The 24,513-nt window shown below is 32.2% G+C and overlaps 2 protein-coding genes across 5 annotated transcripts in view; one reads left to right on the forward strand and one right to left on the reverse strand.

The window, feature by feature from the left end:
* The window catches only part of LOC111058137 (sodium channel protein Nach), a 475,868-nt gene that overhangs the window by 153,267 nt on the left and 298,088 nt on the right, over positions 1 to 24,513 (reverse strand). The gene's annotated exons all lie outside the window — the stretch shown is intronic.
* LOC111048268 (integrin beta-PS) overlaps positions 1 to 24,513 on the forward strand; it is a 92,833-nt gene that overhangs the window by 29,488 nt on the left and 38,832 nt on the right. For 2 of the 4 annotated variants that reach the window (XM_022334142.2, XM_039440738.1), the window contains exons 3-5: positions 2,517 to 2,802; positions 8,262 to 8,490; positions 16,838 to 16,922. In XM_022334142.2, the coding sequence (XP_022189834.2) occupies positions 2,517 to 2,802; positions 8,262 to 8,490; positions 16,838 to 16,922 (600 nt within the window). Of the gene's footprint in view, positions 1 to 2,516; positions 2,803 to 8,261; positions 8,491 to 16,837; positions 16,923 to 21,253; positions 21,339 to 24,513 lie in introns of all 4 variants that reach the window. The other 2 variants (XM_039440737.1, XM_039440736.1) reach the window with 1 other exon arrangement.

Consider the following 24,513-nt stretch of genomic DNA (forward strand, 5'->3'; position numbering starts at 1 on the left):
ATAGACAACATTGCAAAGCGAGAGAGAGATAGTGCTATCTGTTCAGTTGTATGATAGAAAAGGACAGCAACAGTATGTCAATCGTACACTGCCATTATAATGTGGACCTCACTATATCCTAGTATATAGTGAGGTCCACGTTATAATGGTAGTATTTGATTAACATTGGTGTTGCTATCCTTGTCTATCATTCGAAAAAGCAAATAGCAATAGGTATCCTTTTCTAGCTCCACACTATTCCAGCTTGTTTTTAACAATGTAGAAATATAATTAATTAGCAAAATATTTAATCTCAATCATGAAAATTCCTTATTTAACTATTGAAAAAAATATATTTTCTTGACTATAAAATCCAATCAATAATTTTTAACAGAATGAACAGTGCTAACACCACATGAGATATACTGGTATCAGCTATTCATTTATTTAATCATTCAGAATTACACAACTTACAGAAAAGTACCACAGGCTTATAAGCCTAAAACGGTTCCAATTCTAATTTATACAACAGTCCAAATGTAGCTAGGTTATGTGTCACTTAACATTCATCAATCACACATTCAATTTACAATTCAAAACACACAGAAATTATTTTTCAATTTAAAAAATACTTCTAAATTGAATTAAATCAATCACAATTGATTAGAAAATTGCAAACTTCCCAATATATCTTCTATAGAAGGCAGTGGCAAGGCAGAGAATCGGCAACACTGTTCTCCTATCTTTCTCCACTGTCATTATAACGTGGACCTAACTATAGCTGACTATTTATGAGGCTGCAACGAAAATTTGACGAACTGAGTGGCTCAACTTCCCACTTATTTCAGTATCTCAATGGTCGAAATAGGTACTTGATGAACTGATATATTGACGAACTGAGACCCTCCTATCCATACCAATCATTATTGTGATCTTCAGAATTATTAGACCTTCTGTTACGATATAATGTTATTGTAATAAAACAGTTTATTTAATTTTACAATAAAACATGTTAGCGCGCAAGAAAACTAGATTTTGTAATAGTATCTTAAGTCACAAGGACGGGAAGGGGTCTTTTGTAGGCGAGAATGATGTTTTTTTAGTCAAGGCGTCAGCCGAGACTAAAATTTCATTTGAGCACTGCAAAAGACATACACGTCCAAGTAACGTACACTATTTTTTGTCATAATAATCTAAAGAAGAATAATAATTGAGAAATAGAAAACATTACCTGCTTGTGCTGACGTTACTACATGCATTCTATAAACATAACCTAGTTTACAAATTCCGAATTAGGAATTTCTTGATTGTAGTTGACAAAACTTCCACCTGGAGCGCTAAAAGGCGGTTTTTTGTACCATTTTTGCTGTTCCTATTTCGGAACTACTCCGGAAACATTCTCGACTGTAAAGAAAACATATGATTTTATTACAGTACAGTATGCTGTAACGAGAATCATATGTTTATTTGTTCTACAATCAGCTGTTTACCGGTTTAATTTCATGCATGGAGAGCATGAATGACTATGACAAAAAAAAACCTCACTAAAAAAATTGAAAGTTTTTATTCAGTGATGATATTTTTGTATAAATTAAACGTGTATTTTTTGTAATATGGCTGAATGATGCCTGTCATAGAAATGGAATTTGTGGTGAAATCAATAATACTGACATTTAAAAGCAATTGAAATTCACTTCAAGTCAGGAAGTACAATATTTTTATAATACAGGTTTGGGCAGGGAGTTATGGATGATTTGAAATAACAGTCACACGTTCATTTATTAAACGAAACTCAAAATTTTTTTTAGTGTGTACCTTGGATGTTGCCATTATAAAAAATAAAGAGGAAAAATTAAAACATTGATTATGAACTGAAAATAACATATTGAATGAAAAAGATTAAGCAATTGTCAAAAACCACAGATTTATTGATACTTAGAAAGACCGGTTTCGGTTATTACACCATTGTCAATCTCTGATAAACTGAACTACAACTCAACTACACAAAAAGTAAAAATAACATCTGTTAAATGCTGTCCGTTTTTGTCCATACACCCCTGTAGATGTTGTGAGAAGTTGTATATACTCGTCTGAAGCATTGCACGTAGTACCGCTCGAATATTTCTTGTGTTATTGCTTCACTCAGGGCTTCAAGGTTTCGTGGTTTGTTTATGTATACACGTGCTCTTAGGTAGCCCAGATAAATTTTGAGCTTCGTTTAAAAATGAGTATTATTATTATTAGCGAATGGCTTTGAATGGTGGGGAGACCCAAGGGTAGTTCCACGTCGCCGTATATAGTCCAAAGTTCCCTAATGGGAAACCGGACACTAAGGTTATAGTGAGCAAAATACTTTAAATGTACACTATTCACTTCGGAATATGAGTGTAACTGTTGTAAAAATGAGTGTGTAACTGTTATTTCAAATCATCCATACCTCCCTGCCCAAACCTGTATAACAACTCCTAATTTCCGACCATTATTGTCAGCTATCTCTTATGTTTTTTGTGTGATTATCAATTATTTTCATTTTTCAGGATTTTGGAGACGGCAAACGCTGTTTTCAACCCGGCTCTCCTGTTAGCAAACAGTGTCAGTCCAAATACATCCACAATCCTCAGAACGAGTTGGCAATACTGATTGCCAAAAACCTGACCAAGTCGTCGGCTGGCATAGGAGGTGGTGCCTATGGATCATCGGGGTCCTCTTTCTTTTCATCTTCCTCTTCGTCTTCCTCTTCCTCTTCCTCATCTTCGTCGAGCAGTCATCACCAGGAGGTCGTGCAGATATATCCGCAAAAGTTGGACCTCAAATTGAGGCTTAGTAAGTTGGTTTTCAAATTTTATTGAAGTGTTGTGTTGTGTTTTTTAATTTCTACTTTCTCATCCTCGTTTTCGTCTTCTTTTCCTAGCTTTCTTCCTATTTTTTCTTCTTCTTCTACCTATTTTTTCTTCTTCTTATTTTTTTGTCTGTCTGTATGTAACGCGATTCGGGCCAAACGCGTAGATAGAATTCGATGAGATTTGGTAGGAATATTCCTCTTCCAACAGCGCGTCCATGTAAACACAAGGTTTTTTGAAATTTTGCATTTTAAGGATAATATGAAAAGAAAAGGAATTCCTCCATACTCTGATATCACTATCTACTTTGAAGATAGGATCAATCAGACTATAGAATTATTCATAATCACCTGACAAGTGAATTATTCATTGCATGCATTACACAGATGTCTGGCCGTGTCTATTTCTATAAGGTAGGGTTTCAATATTTTTTATGATGCGTGCCCATCAGTATCAATACTCTCACATTTGAAAAACAAATTTAATAGGTGATTGAAAATAGAATAAAAAAGATTAAATGAACTAAATAATGCTGAAGAAATCCTAATATTCCTGATTGAAAAAAAAAAAATTAAAAATAGTTCAGAAATATTTTTATCAGATGGAAAGATTATCACGGAACTGGATAAATTATCATATGGGATACACATTTAAACGTGAACTGAGTTCATTAACATGAGTGAGTCTTTGATCTTGGAGAAAACAAATAACAGTTCTTAAGAGTAAATTATGATTCAACTGTAATTTGTAATTCAACTGAAGTACAGCTGTAGTGCTACAGAAGTCTGTAATAAGGATTATACAGGGAGTTAATAGGAGGTCACATACATTTCCAATTTTCAAAGCATTGAATATTCTACCACTGAGACACACTTATGTGCTGAAGGTTCTGTCTTTATTTTATCAATTAAGTGGTAACAGATCTGTTTCAGTATATAACAACGATGATGAAATTTCTGTTGTAACACGGCAAACTACTCAAATGATTGTTAGGCTTCCAAAATCGAACTTTACCACGTTCCAGAGGTGTTTTCTTTTTCTTGCTCCGAAATTTTATAACTTACTACCACCTGATTTGAGAAGAATAAATACCCATAAACACTTCATGAATAAAACTAAGCTTTGGCTATGGCTTCATTCGCCAGTAGAGGTGGAAGGCTTCTTTAAGGTTTTAAGTTAATAAGTTTCAATATATATCCACAAATCAAGTCAACCTTGTATTGACTACTACATAGTCCATCAATTTATTCTGTGAGATACGTTTTTGTCTCGGTGATGTCACTAATAACTGTCTTTCTGTTGAATTATACTACACTATGGAATTGATTGTTATTTTAATTATATTATTTCTCTGTAGATTGATAGGTATTATCGCTCTTTCTCTACAAATGGGTGTAATTTATAATGGTAAATGATACTAAAAATGTTTGTTTTGTATGTATGTGCGAGCTTGCACTCAATCATCTTCATTTCATCTTCATTACATCATACTTAAATTCTGAATCTCTCTTCTTCCCAACTCCTTTTCCTAGACCTACTAAATCTTAAACTATATCAATTTATAAAATAAATAATCTTACTTATAACACTTTGTATCTGACTCCTATTCGCGGACAAAGTCCAGTAACATACTGTACTTTTTGTGAGTAGTATCTTGTTCTCTTGTAACTTGTCGTGTTATACTTTTGTTAATATTTTGTATGAATTTCGAGTGAATAAATTTGAATTTGAATTTGAATTTGAATTTTGAATTTGAATCAACTAGAATAGGTGACATCAGATACTCTTGTGGATGAGAAATGTGCGTGAGGTCTACTGGTCACAGAACTACTAGATATTATTAAACTAAAATCCAAATTAAAAATGCTGGTAATCACCCTGAAGACTTCTGCTACTGCAAATATTGACAACAGGGTAAACTGCTAGATGGAAATTCGATGAGCGCTACTATTAAAAAATTATGGCTTCGTATAAAATGAGCGCTGCTATCCAGAGATTGTAAGTTTGATGTAAGGGTAAGCATTCCTGACCGGCAATTAGGAGGTACCGGGTTTGATTCCGGGCTGGCAAATAAGTTTTGAATAGTAGCGCTCATTGAATTTCCATCTAGCTGTTTACCCTGTTGTCAATATTTGCAGTAGCAGAAGTCTTCGGGGTGAATTACAGCATTTAATTGGGATTTTCGTTAAATAATAATATCATTAGTTCATTAGCATTTGAATAAATTCAATATCTTAGTAATTTCCATCTGTATTGTATTTTATTGAGAGGTATTTTGTTTTTTGGGTTTCTTCTTCTTCCACTTTCTTCATTTTTTTTATCTTCTGTCCTTTTTCTTCTCGTTACTGCCTCCTCCTTCTCCTCCTCCTCCTCCTTCTCCTCATCATCATCCTTCTCCTTCTCCTTCACCTTCTTCGTGTCCTTCTCCTCCTCCTTCTCCTTCTTCTCCCCCTCCCACTCCTGCTCTTCCTACTCCTCTTCCTCCTCCTCCACCTCCTCCTCTGTCTCCTCCTCTTCCTTATCCTCTTTCTCTCCTCCTTCTTCTTTTTCTCCTAGTCCTCCTCTCATACTTATTCTACATGTCTATTTATAGACGTATCTTAGAATAATCTAAGAATATTCTATCTTGTCCTCCTCCATATTGAATTTATTCAAATGCTAATGAATTAATAATAATTATTATTCATTTATCCAATTATTTAGAATTACACAACTTACAGAAAAGTACCACACGCTGAAACGCCCAAAACGGTTCCAATTCTAATTTATAAAACAGTCCAACTGTAGCTAGGTTATGTGTCACATCGAATTCTTCAATTACACACTCAATTTACAATTCAAAACACACTGAAATCATTTTTAGATTAAAAAATTCTTTCACATCTTTCCTTGCTCATTGATCTATAAGCCTCATTATCAAACGAGAATAATTTAGGGGAATAACATAATGACGATTGGCGGCAACATATTTGCAACTACGATCAGACTACTGTATATGTGTATATACAATTGTTTTCAGAGTACTTTTTCCTTTATGTAAATTGTGAAATTCGATGATTTTTTTTTGAAATTCGTCAAAACAACTGTTCTACAGATGAAATATCTTGACTATGACTGTGTTCTTTTTATAAACTGCTCTACCTACCCACGGTATATGGAAGAAGAAGAAGTAAAAACCGTGTACCAACCTACCTCATGCACGAGAAGGAGGTTACAAATTCCATTTCTCAAGGATTGGGTGGACCCCTCATTAGTACCCCAGGAAAAAGACTCATGTCAGTTGATAGAGCTAATAAATAACTATACAGGGTATGGATTTCAAAAAATTCGTTAGAGCCGTTTTTGAGAAAATCGTGAAAAAAATGGTTTTTTAGTAACTGTCATTTTTCTCAAGAATATTACCTAGCTCCTGCAATTTTCTCATAAATAAGACTCATGTCAGTTGATAGGGCTTATAAATAGCTATCCATGGTATAAATTTGAAGAAAATCGTTGGAGCCGTTTTCGAGAAAACCGTGAAAAACATGGCTTTTCAGTCATTATCCGCCATTTTTCTCAAGAATATTACGGAGCTCCTGAAATTTTCCCAGAAATGAGACTCATGCCAGTTGATAGGGCTTATGAATAGCTATCCATGGTATAAATTTGAAGAAAATCGTTGGAGCCGTTTTCGAGAAAAACGTGAAAAACATGGCTTTTTAGTCATTATCCGCCATTTTTCTCAAGAATATTACGGAGCTCCTGAAATTTTCCCTGAAATGAGACTTATGCCAGTTGATAGGGCTTATAAATAGCTATCCATGGTATGAATTTGAAGAAAATCGTTAGAGCCATTTTCGAGAAAAACGTGAAAAACATGGTTTTTTAGTAATTATCCGCCATTTTTTCCGCCATCTTGAATGAATTTTATTGAATTTCTTAGTGTCGGGTCCTCAGGGTATAAGGACCTTAAGTTTAAAATTTCAAGTCAATCGGTTTATTAGGAATGGAGTTATCGTGTTCACAGACATACACACATACATACACACACATACACACACACACACATACACATACACACACACACACACACACACACACACATACACACACACAGACCAATACCCAAAAATCATGTTTTTGGACTCAGGGGACCTTGAAACGTATAGAAAACTTGAAATTGGGGTACCTTAATTTTTTTTGGAAAGCAATACTTTCCTTACCTATGGTAGTAGGGCAAGGAAAGTAAAAATACTTCTAAATTGAATTAAATTGTTGAAAAAATCCAAACTTTGAAAAAAACTATAAAATTTTGAGACCGAAAAGACAAACAATATTGAACCTAAATCAAAATAAAATGCTGTAAGTCACCCTGAAGACTTCTGCTACTGCAAATATGAATATGTAAATATGTGATTTACAGCATTACTTTACCTTCTCCTCCTCCTTGTTTTCCTTTTAATCTACTCCTCCAACTTCTTCTTTTTTCTTTTTCTCCACCTTCTTTTATCTCTCTATTCTTATTCTTTTCTTCTGATTTAAATAGTTTCACCCTGGCGTTATAAATTGTAAAATTGATCTTATTTCTTGAAATATCTGATAGCCCGGCTTCTAATACACTTATTGAATCTAATGGATTATTAAACCTGTATCGATATACGAGTTAATGGTTCATTGAATTTTATAAGTATCCTAGAAAGCTGGCCCAATACGGTTCTAATTTAGAATTGAATCCATAATATAATGGAGAATTGGCTTAAACACGTACGGGGTAGGAAATACGAGAATGACGCATCATCACGTCTCAACTACTCAATTGATTAACCAGAAATTTTGCATATAGATTCTTCATTTACCAAGGTTATAGTTATAGGCCTAGTATTATTGTTATAGGCTATTTTTGAATCTTCAAAATTTCAGTTTGTCAAGTTTCTAATTAGATCCTTGCGGAGCACGGGTTACCTGTTAGTCTCCAATAAAAGTTGTTGGTCGAAGATATTATTTGTGAAAAAAGATTTCAAATATTTGTTGTAAATCAAATCAGAACAATTTATTATAGTTATATTATAATTTTTTATTTATTTATTTACAATGCATATGACACTAATGTAATAACATTGGCAGATGAAATAGTAAGGTAGTCCTTGTGCTATTTTCCTTCCAAATTTATAGGTGACAAAGTCCAAGATAAGGTTAAAATTTCATGTGTACAATTTTTATAAAATTTTAGTCCAAAAAAAAACATGAAAACTGTAAATTTTGAATTTAGATGGCTTGAATAAATTAATTAGAAATATTCCACTCATTGCCAGTTTCAACGAATAATATTGAGGTATTTATAGTTATTTGTCATAAGTAGTATCAAATATCAATACTATTTGATATAATATTTGTCGTTTAAGATATTTTATATTGAGCCACTTCCCCCAGCCCCTTCATCTTCAATTTTCTCACTTTTCGCAGACAAGATGGAAAAAGTCACTTTCTACTACGAGCAAGCGGAAGACTACCCTGTTGACCTGTACTACCTTATGGATTTGTCGCAATCGATGAAGGACGACAAAGACAACTTGTCGAAATTGGGAGATCAGCTGGCGTCCAACATGCGTGGCATCACTTCGAATTTCAGACTTGGTTTTGGAAGTTTCGTTGATAAAGTTGTGATGCCCTATGTTAGCACTGTACCTGCCAAGTGAGTATTACTCTATTTATTCAGAATAGTATTTTACATCACATAGATGGGAAGTGCCCTTTAGCAGGGCAAGAATGATGTTTCCAGTCAAGGAGTTAGCCGAGACTAGAATTAATTCTTGTCTGCAAATGGCCCCTTCCGTTCCATGTGATGTAAAATACTATTGCCAACTTCCATAGAATAATGCCTCTAGCATAGGCTCAAGCCCAAAACAGTTCCAATTCTAATTTATTGAACAGTCAAAATGTATTCATTTTTTATTTATTCATTCATTCATTCATACAATAAGTACATCATCAAAATGATAGGGAGAGAAAAAATAAGGTAACCTTGTGCTATTCCTCTCCCAAATTTAGATAAGGTTACACATAGTCCGAAATAGGTCAAGGCTCAACTCATACTTTCGTGACCCAAGTCGAGAAGAGACTGCGACTCTAGTCTCTTCTCGACGCAGCATGTGTTTTCAAATGGTGACACTCAGACCAGTCGATTCTAGTCTCCGCGTACTCAAGACTGTGGGACTGAGTCGTTGGTCGAGCCTCGACTTGAGTTGCATAGTAGCGTGCATTTTTGAAGAAAGTTAGGTTATGTTTTATGAAAGTAATGTTTTATCATTTTAGATAAGACAATAATAAGAATCAGAAGACAATATATTCATAATAATTATTATAAAATTTGTTACATGCGCAGTAAGGACGAATTGGATCTCATATTTTTAATAATGTGAGGTTAGAAATGGAGTAGCATGGAACTGTAGTAGTGACAATGAGCAAGAAAGTCGTATCCTCAACTGGAGTCGAACGATTTGAGTCGAGGTAGAGTACCCGTTCACTAGAACCGTATTCAACCGATCCGTTCGGCCGTTGGATCGGACGAATCTGCCGGCCGTTAATTCGGCCGAATATGGTCGTCCATTGGAACCGTTTATGTCTGTCTAGTTCAGTAGTTGGCTGAACTATTGAATTAACTAATATAATAGCCACCAAAATTTTCATAAACAATGATTATATTGAGATTTTGAAAATTGAAGAAACAAACTTCCACTAAATTAGTTATTCATTACAATAATCTTACCTACAGATCCTTTTTGTTCAGTAATCTTTGTCTACAAATTCCTTTGAACATCACGCCGATGATATCTTTTGTCTCGCATATCCCACAATGGAACATGCCCTTGAACCAAATTTATCAACTTTTCATTGTCCATAGTTAAAACTTTATAAAACAGAACAAGTTCAGAAAACAAAAACAGAGAAGACTGTGAAACAATTTTGAGGTTGATGTCTCAGCTCGACTTCGTCCGGATAGAGCCGGAAAATCCCATTCAATTTGGATCAAAAACTTGATCGGCCGGAGACGACCCGTGCACGGGCGTATGAACCTGTTGCAATGGACGAGCATCTATAGCTTCCTTTGTTGGGGGATCGTTCGGACGAGTTCGGTAGTTTTCGGCCAATGCTAGTTCGGACGAAATCGGTTCCAGTGGACGGCCCACCGTAATGTGAGTTGAGCCCAAGTCTTGAAGTCTTGTAGTCTTCACGTTACAGAATTTTCAGTCTCTAAATATGTTTATGAAGTAGATTTTCAAATTTAGATGCTTCAAAACCAAAAGAGGAACAGATATTTCACATTATTATGACTTAAATATATAAGATTCACATATCAAATAACTAATTTTCAAAAAGGACCGGAAAAACAAACCTAATTTTTTAATGTAGTTTGGACTGTTGTATTGTGAGATTCACGTTGTAAAGTCAGTGAAAATTATAAGACACCCTGGTTGCCAATTCTCTTTTTCCTCCGCCCTCGATAGAAGACAGCTGTTTGCCGGCCAGGCTGGCCGAGACAAGGCATTGCACCCTTCTGTCTGCTAGCGTTACCTGGTCGTGGGTTCGAATCCTGCTGCTGGCATGGACGTTTTATTGCCTTATAAAATCACTCAAGCACTTCCGATTGTCCTTGCACAAGCTAAAAGCTCATGTGGACATCATCCGCAATAAATAAAAATCAATATATCTTGGTATATCTGATCCGAAGAATGGACATTGATGTGTCCAAAGCTCCGCCAATTTATGTAGATGCATAACAATATTATCTACAGTTTTTGCTTTTTTCATATCATATACGGTTCGATAATTATTTTCTTATTTTAAATTATGAAAATTTATCTAAAATTTAGCTGTATTGTAAGCTATTGTATATAAGCGTATAAGTATCAATCAATCAATTTTATTCAAATCAACACAATACAATATACATGAAAAGAAATCAAAACACAAAAAAAATCACAATCAAAAATAAATATCTAATAACATACAAAAATAGACTTCATGGCGGGGTGTGCTGAAAAGAAAGAAAGGGGGAAAAATACATAGCCAGCTGTGGTTTCCCATGTAATAGGCAGGTATAGGGTATAAAGTATATATTGTAATTTACATGAATAAAGTACTCAATCAATCTAATATTAATTGTTGATTTTTGTTAATAGTGATAAATTATTTATATCAAATCTATTTTATCTGCCAAGAAAACTCATCTTTCCATGATTTAATAATAAATTTCTATAATTGAGATAAAATATTCTGGTAGTTGATATATTTCTGCACAGCATACAAACATTTTGAACGCATTCAGGAGTTAGTGAAGGTGTTATCTGCTTTTAGCCCAGTCAATAAAGGTTTTTTCGATCCGAAAATTAAATAAAAGCTGAATCTTTTACCATCGATAGAACCCTCCCAGAGGGTCATTCTCCCAAAATTCCCAAGAAATCCCCTGGGAGCTTTCCCCCCAGCCCCCCTCAAATTTGAAAAATGCAGGTAATCACGGAAAATCAATTATCTCTGTACCCATTGATCGTAAAACGGTTCTATTTTATGCCATTCGATTTGTTACATTATGGACTACAATATTAGTTATATTCATTTTTTCAATAAAATTAACAGTTTTCTTGATAAAATAATATATATGTGAAAATTTAGGGGGTTTGCGATTTGATTTTTTTGTTTTCTTCGGTTAACTTCAAAGCAAGTAGTTTTAAAGAAAAATGAGTCAAATAATTAATGTAGCCACTCTCATTGCAAATTCATTGATGTATATTGTTATGTATTTGCGATTCGATTTGACGCCGTGGAAGGGGAAACAGTCGAAGCGGAACGGCGCGGCTGACTCTCTTAGTCATAGTAAACAGCAAACTGGAAATCAATTATCTCTGTAACCATTAATCGGGAAAAAATCTATCATATGTCATTCGATTCGTTAAATTAAGGACTACAATATTAGTTGGATTCATTTCCTCAATTAATCGAACAGTTTCCTTGATAAACTAATATAATGTAAAAATTTAGGGGTTTTTCGATTTGATTTTTTTGTTTTCTCCAATTAACTTCGAAGCAAGTAATTTTAAAGAACAATGTGATGAATAATTATTGTAGCCATATTCATTGCAAATCCATTGATGTATATTATTATGTATTTTCGATTCAAGTTGACGCTGTGGAAGGGGAAACAGCCGACGCGGCTGACTCCCTTCACCATAGTAAACAGAATAATACTGCTGTCTACATTGCATCTCATTTACACTATGGCGCTCGAAACAATTAATTTTGTCTATTGTTTTGACATGCGCTGTATATGGATTTTCACTTTTCAATACTCTAAAAAAATATTACAATTTTCTTGATTCAACCATGCTCATGATAAAAATTAGGATTTCGTTGTTTGCTCACAGAATTTATTATATTAATTTGAAGTGTGCCTTCTCCATACGAGTCAGAGGTAACACAATTTGATAACTCTAGTTTCAGATATTGATGTTTTTCAACGAAGTTTCATGATATATTATGTGTCCAACTCCTTCATCTTATCCTTATTTTGTGAAAAATGAAGATTCAAAATTTCTTTTCATAGCTTTTCTTGTGTTTTCTCTTGTTTCATCACTCTTTATAACTCAAACACTTGATAATGCGATGAATATCATCAGATCACGTGAACAAAAAAAAAATAATAAAAGGGTAGGCCTACCTGAGATACTATATGAAACACTGTACTCCTGATAAATTGAAAATTTTCAAGCTGAAAGTAGATTAATTTGTTGCATATTCGGTTCAAATATCAACAAATGTTACCAAATATTACCAATATTATCACATATAGTGAGAACGAATTACTCTGAAGCTTTTTATTCTCACTGAACATGAAGAGGCAATACCAAGCCAGAATTGCAGTTCCGTTCACAATCATTATCAGAGCTTTCAAATTGATGCTATGTAAATTTAACTATAGATGCTATTCCCCTCTCACAATTTCCCTGTTTATCCTTATCGTGATTCAGAATGAAGTAGTTGATCTCTATAATCACAAAAATCAATGTACAGTAGGTACCTATAATAAATAGTAAAAATAACAAAATTTTTAGTAATAATGCAACTTTTTCTAGGTACGAATTTCAAGGCTCATAAAATGACTTTTTCTCAATCACAGGCAGAAATTCCAATGATCATCATAATAGTAATTCAGTGAAAATTTTTGTATTGTACATTGTTCGACGTAAGATAAGCTACATCTTTAAGGTGATCAACGTATTTAGGATTATCATGTTTATGAATGAATGCGAGACTGTGATAGAAGATTAGTCAAACTGAAATATAAACATTATATACAATGCATATTTCTGATCAACTATAATTACAAATGATAGTATCAAGCCGTAATGAATTGAGCAACTGAATTTCAAAGTTACTATCCACTGTTCAAATCGCACTGTGATTTCCTTTTACTTCCAAATGGATTGAATTGCCTCACTCTTCAACGTAACAATTATTGTAAAAAAAAACCAGTGGAATGTGAACGTCATCCAAATAGCATTTGAATTTCAATTTTCAGATCATGAAATTCATGAAAAACTAATTCTTGAGAGAATAGTGATGAATTGCAAACAGTGCAATAACATTGATACAAAGCGATACAAAATTACAAAACAAATACAATTCATTGAGGAAATGAATATAACTAATATTGTAGTCCTTAATTTAACGAATCGAATGACATATGATAGTTTTTTTTTCGATTAATGGTTACAGAGATAATTGATTTCCAGTTGCTGTTTACTATGGCTAAGAGAGTCAGCCACGCCGTACCCCGTCGACTGTTTCCCCTTCCACAGCGTCAAATTCATTGAGGAAATGAATATAACTAATATTGTAGTCCTTAATTTAACGAATCGAATGACATATGATAGTTTTTTTTCGATTAATGGTTACAGAGATAATTGATTTCCAGTTGCTGTTTACTATGGCTAAGAGAGTCAGCCACGCCGTACCCCGTCGACTGTTTCCCCTTCCACAGCGTCAAATCGAATCGCAAATACATAACAATATACATCAATGGATTTGCAATGACAGTGGCTACATTAATTATTTGGCTCATTTTCCTTTAAAACTACTTGTTTCGGAGTTAATCGAAGAAAACAAAAAAATCAAATTACAAACCCTTTAAATTTTCACATATATATTATTTTATCAAGAAAACTCTCAATTTTATTGAAAAAATGAATATAACTAATATTGTAGTCCATAATGTAACGAATCGAATGGCATATAATAGAACTGTTTCCGATCAATGGTTACAGAGATAATTGATTTTCCGTGTTTACCTGCATTTTCCATGTTTTAGGGGGCTGGGGCGGAAAGCTCCAAGGGGATTTCTTGGGACTTTTGGGAGAATGACCCTCTGGGAGGGTTCTATCGATGGTGAGAAATTCAGCTTTTATTTAATTTTCGGATCGAAACTGCTTTTTTGGACCTTCATTGACTGGGCTATTTGTCTAATGACAGACAAGGATAGCACAGATGTTAATCAGGTGCTGACTTTAGAACGTGAATCTAACTATAGATAGTTTTAAATATGGTTACATTTTTCTGCATCTTTTTAATTGGATACTATCAAGCTATCAAAAAGAAAAAGATTCCTAAGGGAAAATGTTTTTCCTCATAATCAATTGGTACTTTTTGAGATATCAGGGTCTTCAGTTGAAAGTCATCCAATAATATTCTTAACAAATAAGTTAATGAAATTCTCCATTTATTGTTTCTTATGAGAACAAATAACATAATATCTTGATAATATTAATATAAATGATATAATATATCTTCTTTATGATATCAGCTACTTAATAAAATTATTTATAACAAGTTTCCCAAAATAAAAAAGAAAAAAAATACTGTACTTATATTGAATCAAATATTGGCTTTATAATGCAGTTCCATATTTTCTTAAAATGTATGAATTCTGGGCTGATTTCTTATATTTATAAAATAGAATTATAGTACCCTTTGAAATTAATAAAATAATAGAAATGATACTCTTGTTATAATTTGTATTCTTATACTATTATTTTATTGATTCCAAAGGGTACTATAATTCTATTTTATTTAAACTATAATGCAGTATATAAATGACCTAATAAAAATACAGTAATCAGTTTTATTTCATTATCTATTCATTCATATATTCGAAGAGTTCACTGTGTTCAGTACGTATTTATCAATCTTGAAATTTAAATCCACTCAGTGCCGGTTGCACAAAAGCCTGTTGAATTTTAATCGTGATTAATTCCACGAGATCCAATCGGAGAAGCCTTCTTTTCAAAAATGTCTTCTCTAATTGGTTATCGTGAAATATTAACCGCAATTAAAATTTAACTGACTTTTGTGAAACCGGGCTTCAATCTTGTGTATTGATTTTTTATTTTGTGTATCATTGGATTCAATTTTATGTGTTTGTCTCACATATTTTTATCTTTTTGTATTTTTCCTCATTCATAATTGACTTTTCTTCAAGCTTCTATTTTATTTTTGTGATTTTAATACAATTTTTCAAGGTTTTTGATGCGAATGTTTTGCAATCATTAGCAAAGGGGGCCTATTACATAGTCATAATAGGTCATATATATCAGATCATAGTTGTGTGACATTCATAGTTTGACAGTCCGATCCTTGACAAAAATTGGTCAAATATCTTTGCGACTTTTCTTTTTTTCCGTTAGGGCTACTCTTGGATAGAAATCTAAGACTAAACAATTAATTAATTTGTGAGTAAGCAATTTTGAAAAGGGTAATTAGATTTTTATTTTTATTTATATCTATGTGACTATATATGATCATACATATGACTGTGTAATGCCCTAACAGTGTTGACTGGCTAACTCCAATTTTGACTAAACTGAGATTTTGGTACACAGTAATTGAAAACGAATGAAAGTTTTATTAAAAATAGATAAAAGAGTTTTAAAAAATAATAAGTCATTTATCATAAGCAGAATAAGTTCACCGTAACTCACTGCCAACACGCAAGGATTCTTATGTTGGCAGTGCCGAATATTACATTGATATATTATTGTTGTGCAAGTTACAATCAATGTCTATTTGTAGGTAATTGTATATTGCATACTTTAGTGATTGTATTGTACAAGTATTTGTATGTGGTTTTTGACAATAGAATTCAATTCAAAAAAAAAATTGAATCAGTCAGTCAATTTTTCTACATACAAAATGAATTACACTCTCTTTTTTCTGCTCTGCTTTGAAATGATATAAAATGGAATTAGCTAGTTAAAACTTGTATAGTGAGGGTTCACGTTATAATGGCAGTGAAGAAAGATACTAGAACAACGTTGCCGATCCTCTGTCTTGTCAATGCCTTCTATAGACGGTAGCTGATACAGGTTTATTGATAAAAACACTTCACATATATGGGCTACTTCTGTACAAATTAATAAGAACAATATAAAAACTTGTAGTACCCTTTATTGTTTAAAATATTACAACTAGTTTCGACCATAACTTGAGTCATTTTCAAGTTGAACAGGTTTATTGATGTATTATTAACTGTTCATTCTTGTTTAAAATAATCAATTTTATTTTATTAAGCAAGAAATTATTTTTCTCAATAATTTTATAATGAATTTTCATAATTAAGATGAAATATTTTATTAATTAATGATCTATTCTACATTGTTAAAAGATGATCTGGCAACAGAGCAAAGCGAGAAAGAGATAGCACTATCCGCTTTGTTGAATGATAGACAAGGATAGCAATACCATTGCTAATCAAGCACTGCCATTATAACTTGGACCTCACTATAGCACTGATAATAAATTTCATTTTTATAGTGTATTTTATTTTTAACAGAATTTTGCTCACTAATTTTTCAATTTTTCACCCTTTTTATCAGAATTTATAACATTTTTTGCAGTTTGAGATGTTTTGAATTTTTCACTTTTACAAAGTGTGTCCCAAAATTATTTTCCTTTTGCTGATTTAACAAAACTTACTGCTTTACCCCATTCAGATTGAAGAGTCCCTGCGACCAATGTGAACCGGTTTACGGCTTCAGAAACCATATGACGTTGAGCGACAATACTAATCGTTTTGCTGTAAGTGATTATCGACTATCGATCAATCGATATCTCGAACACGTTCGAGAGTCGACTCTCGAAATCCGGGGAGTTTTGATTATCGATTATTATGCATTGCATTGCGCCTGATCGTCAGAATAGTTTAGAATCGATTTTATGTTGTCGCTTTGCATTTTGATGCATATCTCTCTCTCTCATCCACTCACATTTTATCTCATTTTTTCTCTTTTTCTCTGGATTCTTCTCCCTTTGGTGTACTTCTCACTGGTTTGATGTAAATATCTCATGCATTATATGGAAACGGCTTGTTCATTGTCCAAATGTTCATTTCTACATGAGTATACATTCTCAGGATGGGCATACACCGGTTAGTCAAAACAAGACTAGTCACATTTAGTCACAATACTTCACATAGTTGCTTATGAAGGCATAATCTGCCTAAACATAGTCTAATTGCAATGACTAATCAGTGTGAGTTTTATCACAAACAACTATGTGAAGTATTGTGACAAAACAGTTGTTTGTGATAAAACTCACACTGATTAGTCATTGCAATTAGACATGTCTCCATAAGCAACAATGAGAAGTATTGTGACTAAACATGTCTGATCATGTCTTGTCTTGTCTTGAATAACTGGTGTGTGCCTTGCCTCATTTTCCTGTAAATTGTCATTTCCACACCAATTTGGGTTTCTCCATCATTGTCTAGCCTTCTTTCCACAGTGTTCATTCTTACACTAGTGTAAATTCGAATTCCTACAATAGTGTGGTAATTCCTTCCTTTCTACACTAGTGTAAATCCACATTCCTACAACAGTGTTAACCCTGATTTCTATACTTAATATTTTCCACATTCATACACTAGTGTAATTTCTTGTTCCCTACACAATTGTATCACCACTATTCCTACTATAACTCCACTATTTCTACTGTTCTTTCAATCCTCATGCGAGGTGGAACTTTTGTCGGGAACTTCACATGAATAAAAGCCATACGAATATTATTATTTATCCGAATTTCTACATCTACATCAATTCAGAATCCTTCATCATTTGTGAATCTATAAGTTTTCACAACAGTATATATTTTCTTTATGTGATTGTCAATCTCTTCTCCACAAAATTGTTAAGTCTTACACTAGTAATCTGATTGTATGGTATGAGATGTTGTGGTTATTCTCCATAATTAAAAGAATAAGACGTTGATATTGTCAATACTACTATATTTGTTCAAAATTAATTTACATTACAGAACCAGGTTTCATGGTAAAACCTACTCCAGTTCAGCTGAAGATGTGTGTTCGTATTAAATAAGAAGACTAAGAAATTGTCAAAAACCACAGATTTAGAAAGACTAAATTTGTAGTTTTTGACAATTTCTTAGTCTTCTCATTCAATATGAATAATAACCACAATATCAACTTCTCGACTACACAAAAGGGGAAAAATATGTCTTCGTCTTTTTCTTTCAATCTTACACTAGTGTTTCTACACTGTAGCGAATTCTCATTCCTATATTAGCACGAATAGTTTAATTTCTACTTTAGTGTGAAGCCTCATTTTTACATATATGTGTGAATTCATTTCCCTATACCACAATGAATTCTTATTTCTACAGTACTTTTAACTCCTATTTCTATACTAGTGTAAATTCACATTTCTACACTAGTGTAAATCCTCAATTCTACACTAGTGTAAATCCTCATTTCTTCACTAGTGTAAATTCATATTTCTACACTAGTGAAATTCTCAATTATATACTATTATGTATCCTCTTTCAACTCTTATGACACTTCTAGTATAAATTCATATTTCTACACTAGTGAAATTCTCATTCCTATACTATTCTGAATCCTCTTACAACTCTCATGACCCTTCCAATGTAAATTCACATTTCTACACTAGTGTAAATCCTCATTTCTACACTTGTGTAAATTCACATTTCAAAACTAGTGAAATTCTCATTCCTATACTATTGTAAATCTTCTTTCAGCTCTTATAACACTAGTGTTAATCCTCATTTCTACATTAGTGTAAATCCTCATTTCTACACTAGTGTAAATTCAAATTTCTACACTACTGTAAATCCTCATTTCTACACTATTGTAAATCCTTATTCCTACACTAGTGTAATCCTCATTTCTACACTAGTGTAAATCTACACAGAATCATGCTGAGCTCGTTTACTCTGAATGGAATCTCGGCATCGGTTCCAATCTTCAATGGTGTTGGATGGATCTATGTTTTCATGTTGCAATGTTGTCATGCTTCAATTTCATGTTGCTATTTTGTGTGTTGGTGGAGGGGGAAGGGTTGTGTGAAATTTGTTTTCTTTTATTCAATAAAGAAAATTGTATTTACTTCCATATCAAATAATTCTTGAAAATTGTTTTGTAATTGTGTGAAATTTGTTTTCTTTTATTCAATAAAGAAAATTGTATTCACTTCCTTATCAAATAATTCTTTGTTTTTCTATGAGAAAGTTAATAAAACTTGAGCTTCCAAGATAAGTTTTAGGACATCATGTGGAATTATAAAACATTCTCCAAATAATCTCGTCATGCCTGATTACATCTTTGTGTTTTCAGTAATTTGTGAATGTTTTTTGAAAACAACTTCAACTTTTATATGAAATGAGCTAAGAACTAAAGATGTTGTAAGAACTATTTTCAATGATGAAAACACTGGGATGTAGTCAAAAATATCACTAATTTATTGTAGAATTACTGAACTGAATTTGACACTTTGTGTTGAATTACAAACATGTTTCAACACTGATGGTGTCATCTTCAGTTCAGTGTTGAAACATGTTTGTAATTCTACAATAATAATGATTTTTTCCTACAGTTACGTTGAAAAGTGGCCTTTGCTGCACTGATTACAGAACGCAAAGAATCACTTTTCCGCTCTAGTGCGGGAAAAAATTTTCTGCACTCCAGATTTGCAACATGGCAACGCAAAATACTTAGTAGGTTATATGGAGCAACAGTGCAGCAAAATCAAAATGAAGTTGGTAACAGTGACTGCTGTGGCTGCTATAGTGAGCAGAGGTGCAACCAAGCACAACGCGCTAATTATTATTCATTATATATTATAACCAAGGACAACGAGGACTTTAGGATTTTAGGATTAAGGTTTTTATCAATAATAAAATTACACAGAAAAACATTTGATGCATTTCAGGCAATTTTACCCATAATTACCCACTTTTCATATTCAATGGTAACTGTAGGAAAAACTTAATGTGAAATACGTGCGCAAAGTTCCTCTGCTGCACTCAAGAAACCATTCCAGTAAACGTTTCTTTCGGTGCAGCAAACTGTCACTTTGCGCACTAGTTGCACAAATAACTATTTTGACGACATCCCAGTGTTTTCATTATGGATAGATATCACAACATCTCACTAGCAACATTATCTGAAACTATTTTCATTTGAATTTATCAAAAATTTATTTGCTTTTAATAAATGAATAAATTTCATCGGTTTTATATCTGGTGGTTTGGAACCTAACTAGACCTTACATTAATATTTTTCATAAATAGAATGAATGAATGTTATCCTCCAATCTCGTATGTTCAAACCCAAAGCTCATAATTATATGGGTATCATACTCATCAAGAAAAAAATTAATCAACATTACCTATTAAGTTACATTTTGTTGTAATTTATCTTAAAATTAATTCAATTTTAAACAAATTTCACACCCTTCCCAACAATATCCAATCATTCAATCCTGGTTGTCTCATAAATGTTACACCCCCTGAATGTTCCCTATCACGTTTTGTTGGGTTTTTTCATTGTCAAATTTACAATTTTTCACTAGAATTATTCATGTTTTAGCTTGCTGCCCTATGCTTATAAAATGAATTACCACATTTAAAGGCACAGACTGCCAATGTAGTATAGGCTATGCTGCTGTATTTAAAACCATTTTTTAATTGTTACATTTTCATTTCAGTCTTGCAAGTACGGTAATTTACTATTTATTCTAATAATTGATGTTTTTTTGTGTTCACCAGTAATAAGCCCTATTCTTTGCAGGTAGATGTTGTATATAACATGGTTCTTCATCTTAGAAAATTGAAAATTGTAAACTAACACTATGTTGTACACTGCATATTTCATAGATGTTAGGTTAGGTCGGCTAAATTTTTGGTTAGAATTGTTGTGTTTTTAAAAATTTTGTATGTTTTGTCTAAATTTTGTGTTTTAATCAATTATTTTTCAGTAAAGCTCGATAGTTTAATTGTTTTGCTAACCAATTTAATGTTGTACACTGCATTTTTGATAAATGTTAGGTTATTTTTTGGCAAATTTTAGATTTCATTTTGTAATTTTTTTCGTGCAGCCTAATTGAACCCTGCTCTAAATGTGAGGCTCCATACGGATTCCAGAATGTTATGTCTCTTAGTACCAACACAAGTAGATTCTCTGTAAGTTGTCTAATTTTTCTAAAATTTACTAGTAACATTTTTTGTTTTATCTATTAGATTTTCTGTGAATTGTCTATTTTTCTACAATTTACTAGTAACATTTTTTGTTCTATCTATTAGATTTTCTGTGAATTGTCTAATTCTTCTACAATTTACAAGTAACATTTTTGGTTTTGTGTCTTGTAGCTTTTCCCAATTTTTTTTTAATAATATAACTCTTGTTCAAGTTTTATATTCTTTGCTGTATAATTTGTGGGATTAGCTATGATCTATGTACAGATTAACCGTGAATTACAAGTCATAACAAAAAAATATCATAAGCTTCTTTGAATTTATCAATTGTTTTTACAAAACAATTAACAAATTGCCAGTAATAGTTTTTTCTTTTGTCTCTTAAACATATCTGTTTTTTGTTGTTTTGAGCTCTGGCCAATATATTATATATTTATTAATAATGAAAGATATTCTAAAATAAATTGAATGCTGATCAAAACTAATTACAAGTTTTTCTAGATCAGTCACAATTATAATTTTTTGTGGTTTTGAGCTCTGTCTATTGCATGACCAATTTATTAATAATGAAAGATATTCTAGAATAAATTAAATGCTGATCAAAACTAATTTCAAGTTTTTATAGATCAGTCACAATTATAATTTTTTGTTTGTCTCAAATTTTACTTCTACTAACATTTAAGGCTAAAAATAAACTTTCTACTGGTGATATTTTTCGAAGTTTTTCGATTTGTAAATCATCAAGCTATCAAAATGAAAAAGTTATCTAAGGAAAATATTTTTTCCGGTCATTACTTTTTGAGATATGAACGCCTAAAGTTTAAATTTTTGGGACAGAACATTTCAAATTTGGTAAGATATAAATCCATGAGATTCAGAAGTTAAATTATTCATGGTATTGTTGATTGTATAAAACATTTTTTTTGAAAATATCAATTTATGAGAAAGTTATTCAATTAACTAAAAAAGAACAAAACTAACTCTTAGTTGAGTTATTTTTTGTAAATTGAACAACTTTCTCAAAAATTGATTTATTAAAAAAATTTTGTTTTATTCAATCAACAATACCATGAAGAATTTATCCTCTAAATCGCATGGATTTATCTCTAACCGAATTTGAAATGCCCTGTCCCAAAAATTTAAACTTTAGGCGCATATATCTCAAAAATTAATGGTCGGAACAAAATGTTTTCCTGAGAAAACTTTCCATTTTGATAGCTTGATGATATACAAATCGAAAAACTTTAAAAAATATCACCAGTAGAAAGTTTATTCTGCGCCTTTGCACAGCCTTAAATGAAGAACATTACATACTTAATTTCTTTCTAGTTTGTTTCTTCTCTGAGACATCTTTTTCTTTTATAACAAAATTTTAGTAAGGCTCCTGGCTCATAAATTTTTCTCAAATTAATAATAATTATTTTTTAACATGAATTGTGATTCTTGCATGCACTATATTTTCCAAAAATGAGCTATTTTAAAAATAATATTGTAGTCATTTTTTCAAACTATTTTACCGTCGATTTTGTTGGGATTCTTCTTTTGACTCTGTTAGGTGCATATTTCTATATAACTTAAATATTATTAATTAATATAGGCTATATTTAATTATTATCTAATTGTGAATTATCTGTAGTAAGATTAAATTTCAAACTGTCAGTATTCTTTATAATTCTTTATAAACTAGCAGGTAACCCGTGCTCCGCATTGGTCTTTTTTAAAACTCGAAAACTTGACATAATGAAATTTTGAAGAATTGAAAATAGGGCTATAACCATCCTTGGTTAATTAAGAATCTGTATGCAAAATTTCAAGTTAATCAGTTGAGTAGTTAAGACCTGATGATGCGTCAAACATAATTTTCCTATCCCGTACGTGTATAAGCCAGTCCTATCCCGTACGTGTATAAGCCAGTTCTTTCCTGTATCATAGTATAGATAAAGATAATTATACTAATTTAACCTATGCTCACAGCTTCAAGTGAATTTCACGTTAGGTATTATTGTCGTTGTCGTGTTCCACTAATGATAATAATTCACTAATGAATTATAATTTATACAGTTTCTATCATTTTGAGATATATTACGTGAATTTATTCATAAGAAATAAATCAGTCTTTTTTCAAATCCAATTTATGGTGCTCTAATGTAGCATATAATGTAGGAGTATTTCTTACTTCCTAATTTGGAAATGCAATTCTAAAATTCGTTTACCTCAACAATGCATATCTTACACATCCATTAATTCATTCTAATATCGGTGCACCGAGCTTCGCTCATTATTTTTATTTTATTGATAAACAGAACACAATTCTCTAAAATGATTGTGTTTATATGTTACAGCTGGCTTACGTCAGCTTATGAACTTCGGGGATGCGATATTTTTATTTTCCACAGAACTCGCTCACTTTTTACTATCCACAGACAACGAAAGTCTCAGCTGTTTCAGCCAAAGATGAATAAATTATCCTTTTAATGTCGTTCAGCAAGTTCTCCCAAGGATAAGACCTAGTGCAATCGAATTTTTATTTCATAAACCTACTATGTTCCAAATTTCGCGAAAATCGTTAGAGCCGTTTTCGAGATTCGTTGAGAATAAATAACCAGATATAAAAATATAAACAGATACACAGAAATTGCTCGCTTAATATAATAGGATTATAGTAAAGCCGTGTACACACTGAACAAATGTTCGATATACATATTCAATGATACATGTTCAGCAAACAAAACATTACTGTTTTTCCAAACATTTTCAGTATTAACAGCTGTAAAACATAAAACCTAATCTCTCCACTTACAAATGTTTAGTTTGGTGACGTGTCCAAACTGGCCACGGGCAAACATTGTTTGTCAAACATAGTAAAATTTGCCCAAACTGTTTCAACAAACATGTTTTTCGAACATTAATTTGTTCAGTGTGGACACGGCTTAAGACATACATGGCATAATAAGGTAGCATTATCCATAATTATGAATTCACATAAATTATGTAAAAGTTTATGATATTCCCACTAATCCTCCTATGATAATATACCCTCATTTACCATTATTGAATAGCTATTTTACATCATTATTTATTTATTACTTGAAAAAAAAAACAACTTCTAAGATATTTTAAAATGTAAAAATAAATTTTCCACAGTATAGAGTGCAACGAAACA

This window comes from Nilaparvata lugens, chromosome 14, assembly GCF_014356525.2.
Source record: "Nilaparvata lugens isolate BPH chromosome 14, ASM1435652v1, whole genome shotgun sequence".
NCBI classification, from domain to species: domain Eukaryota; kingdom Metazoa; phylum Arthropoda; class Insecta; order Hemiptera; family Delphacidae; genus Nilaparvata; species Nilaparvata lugens.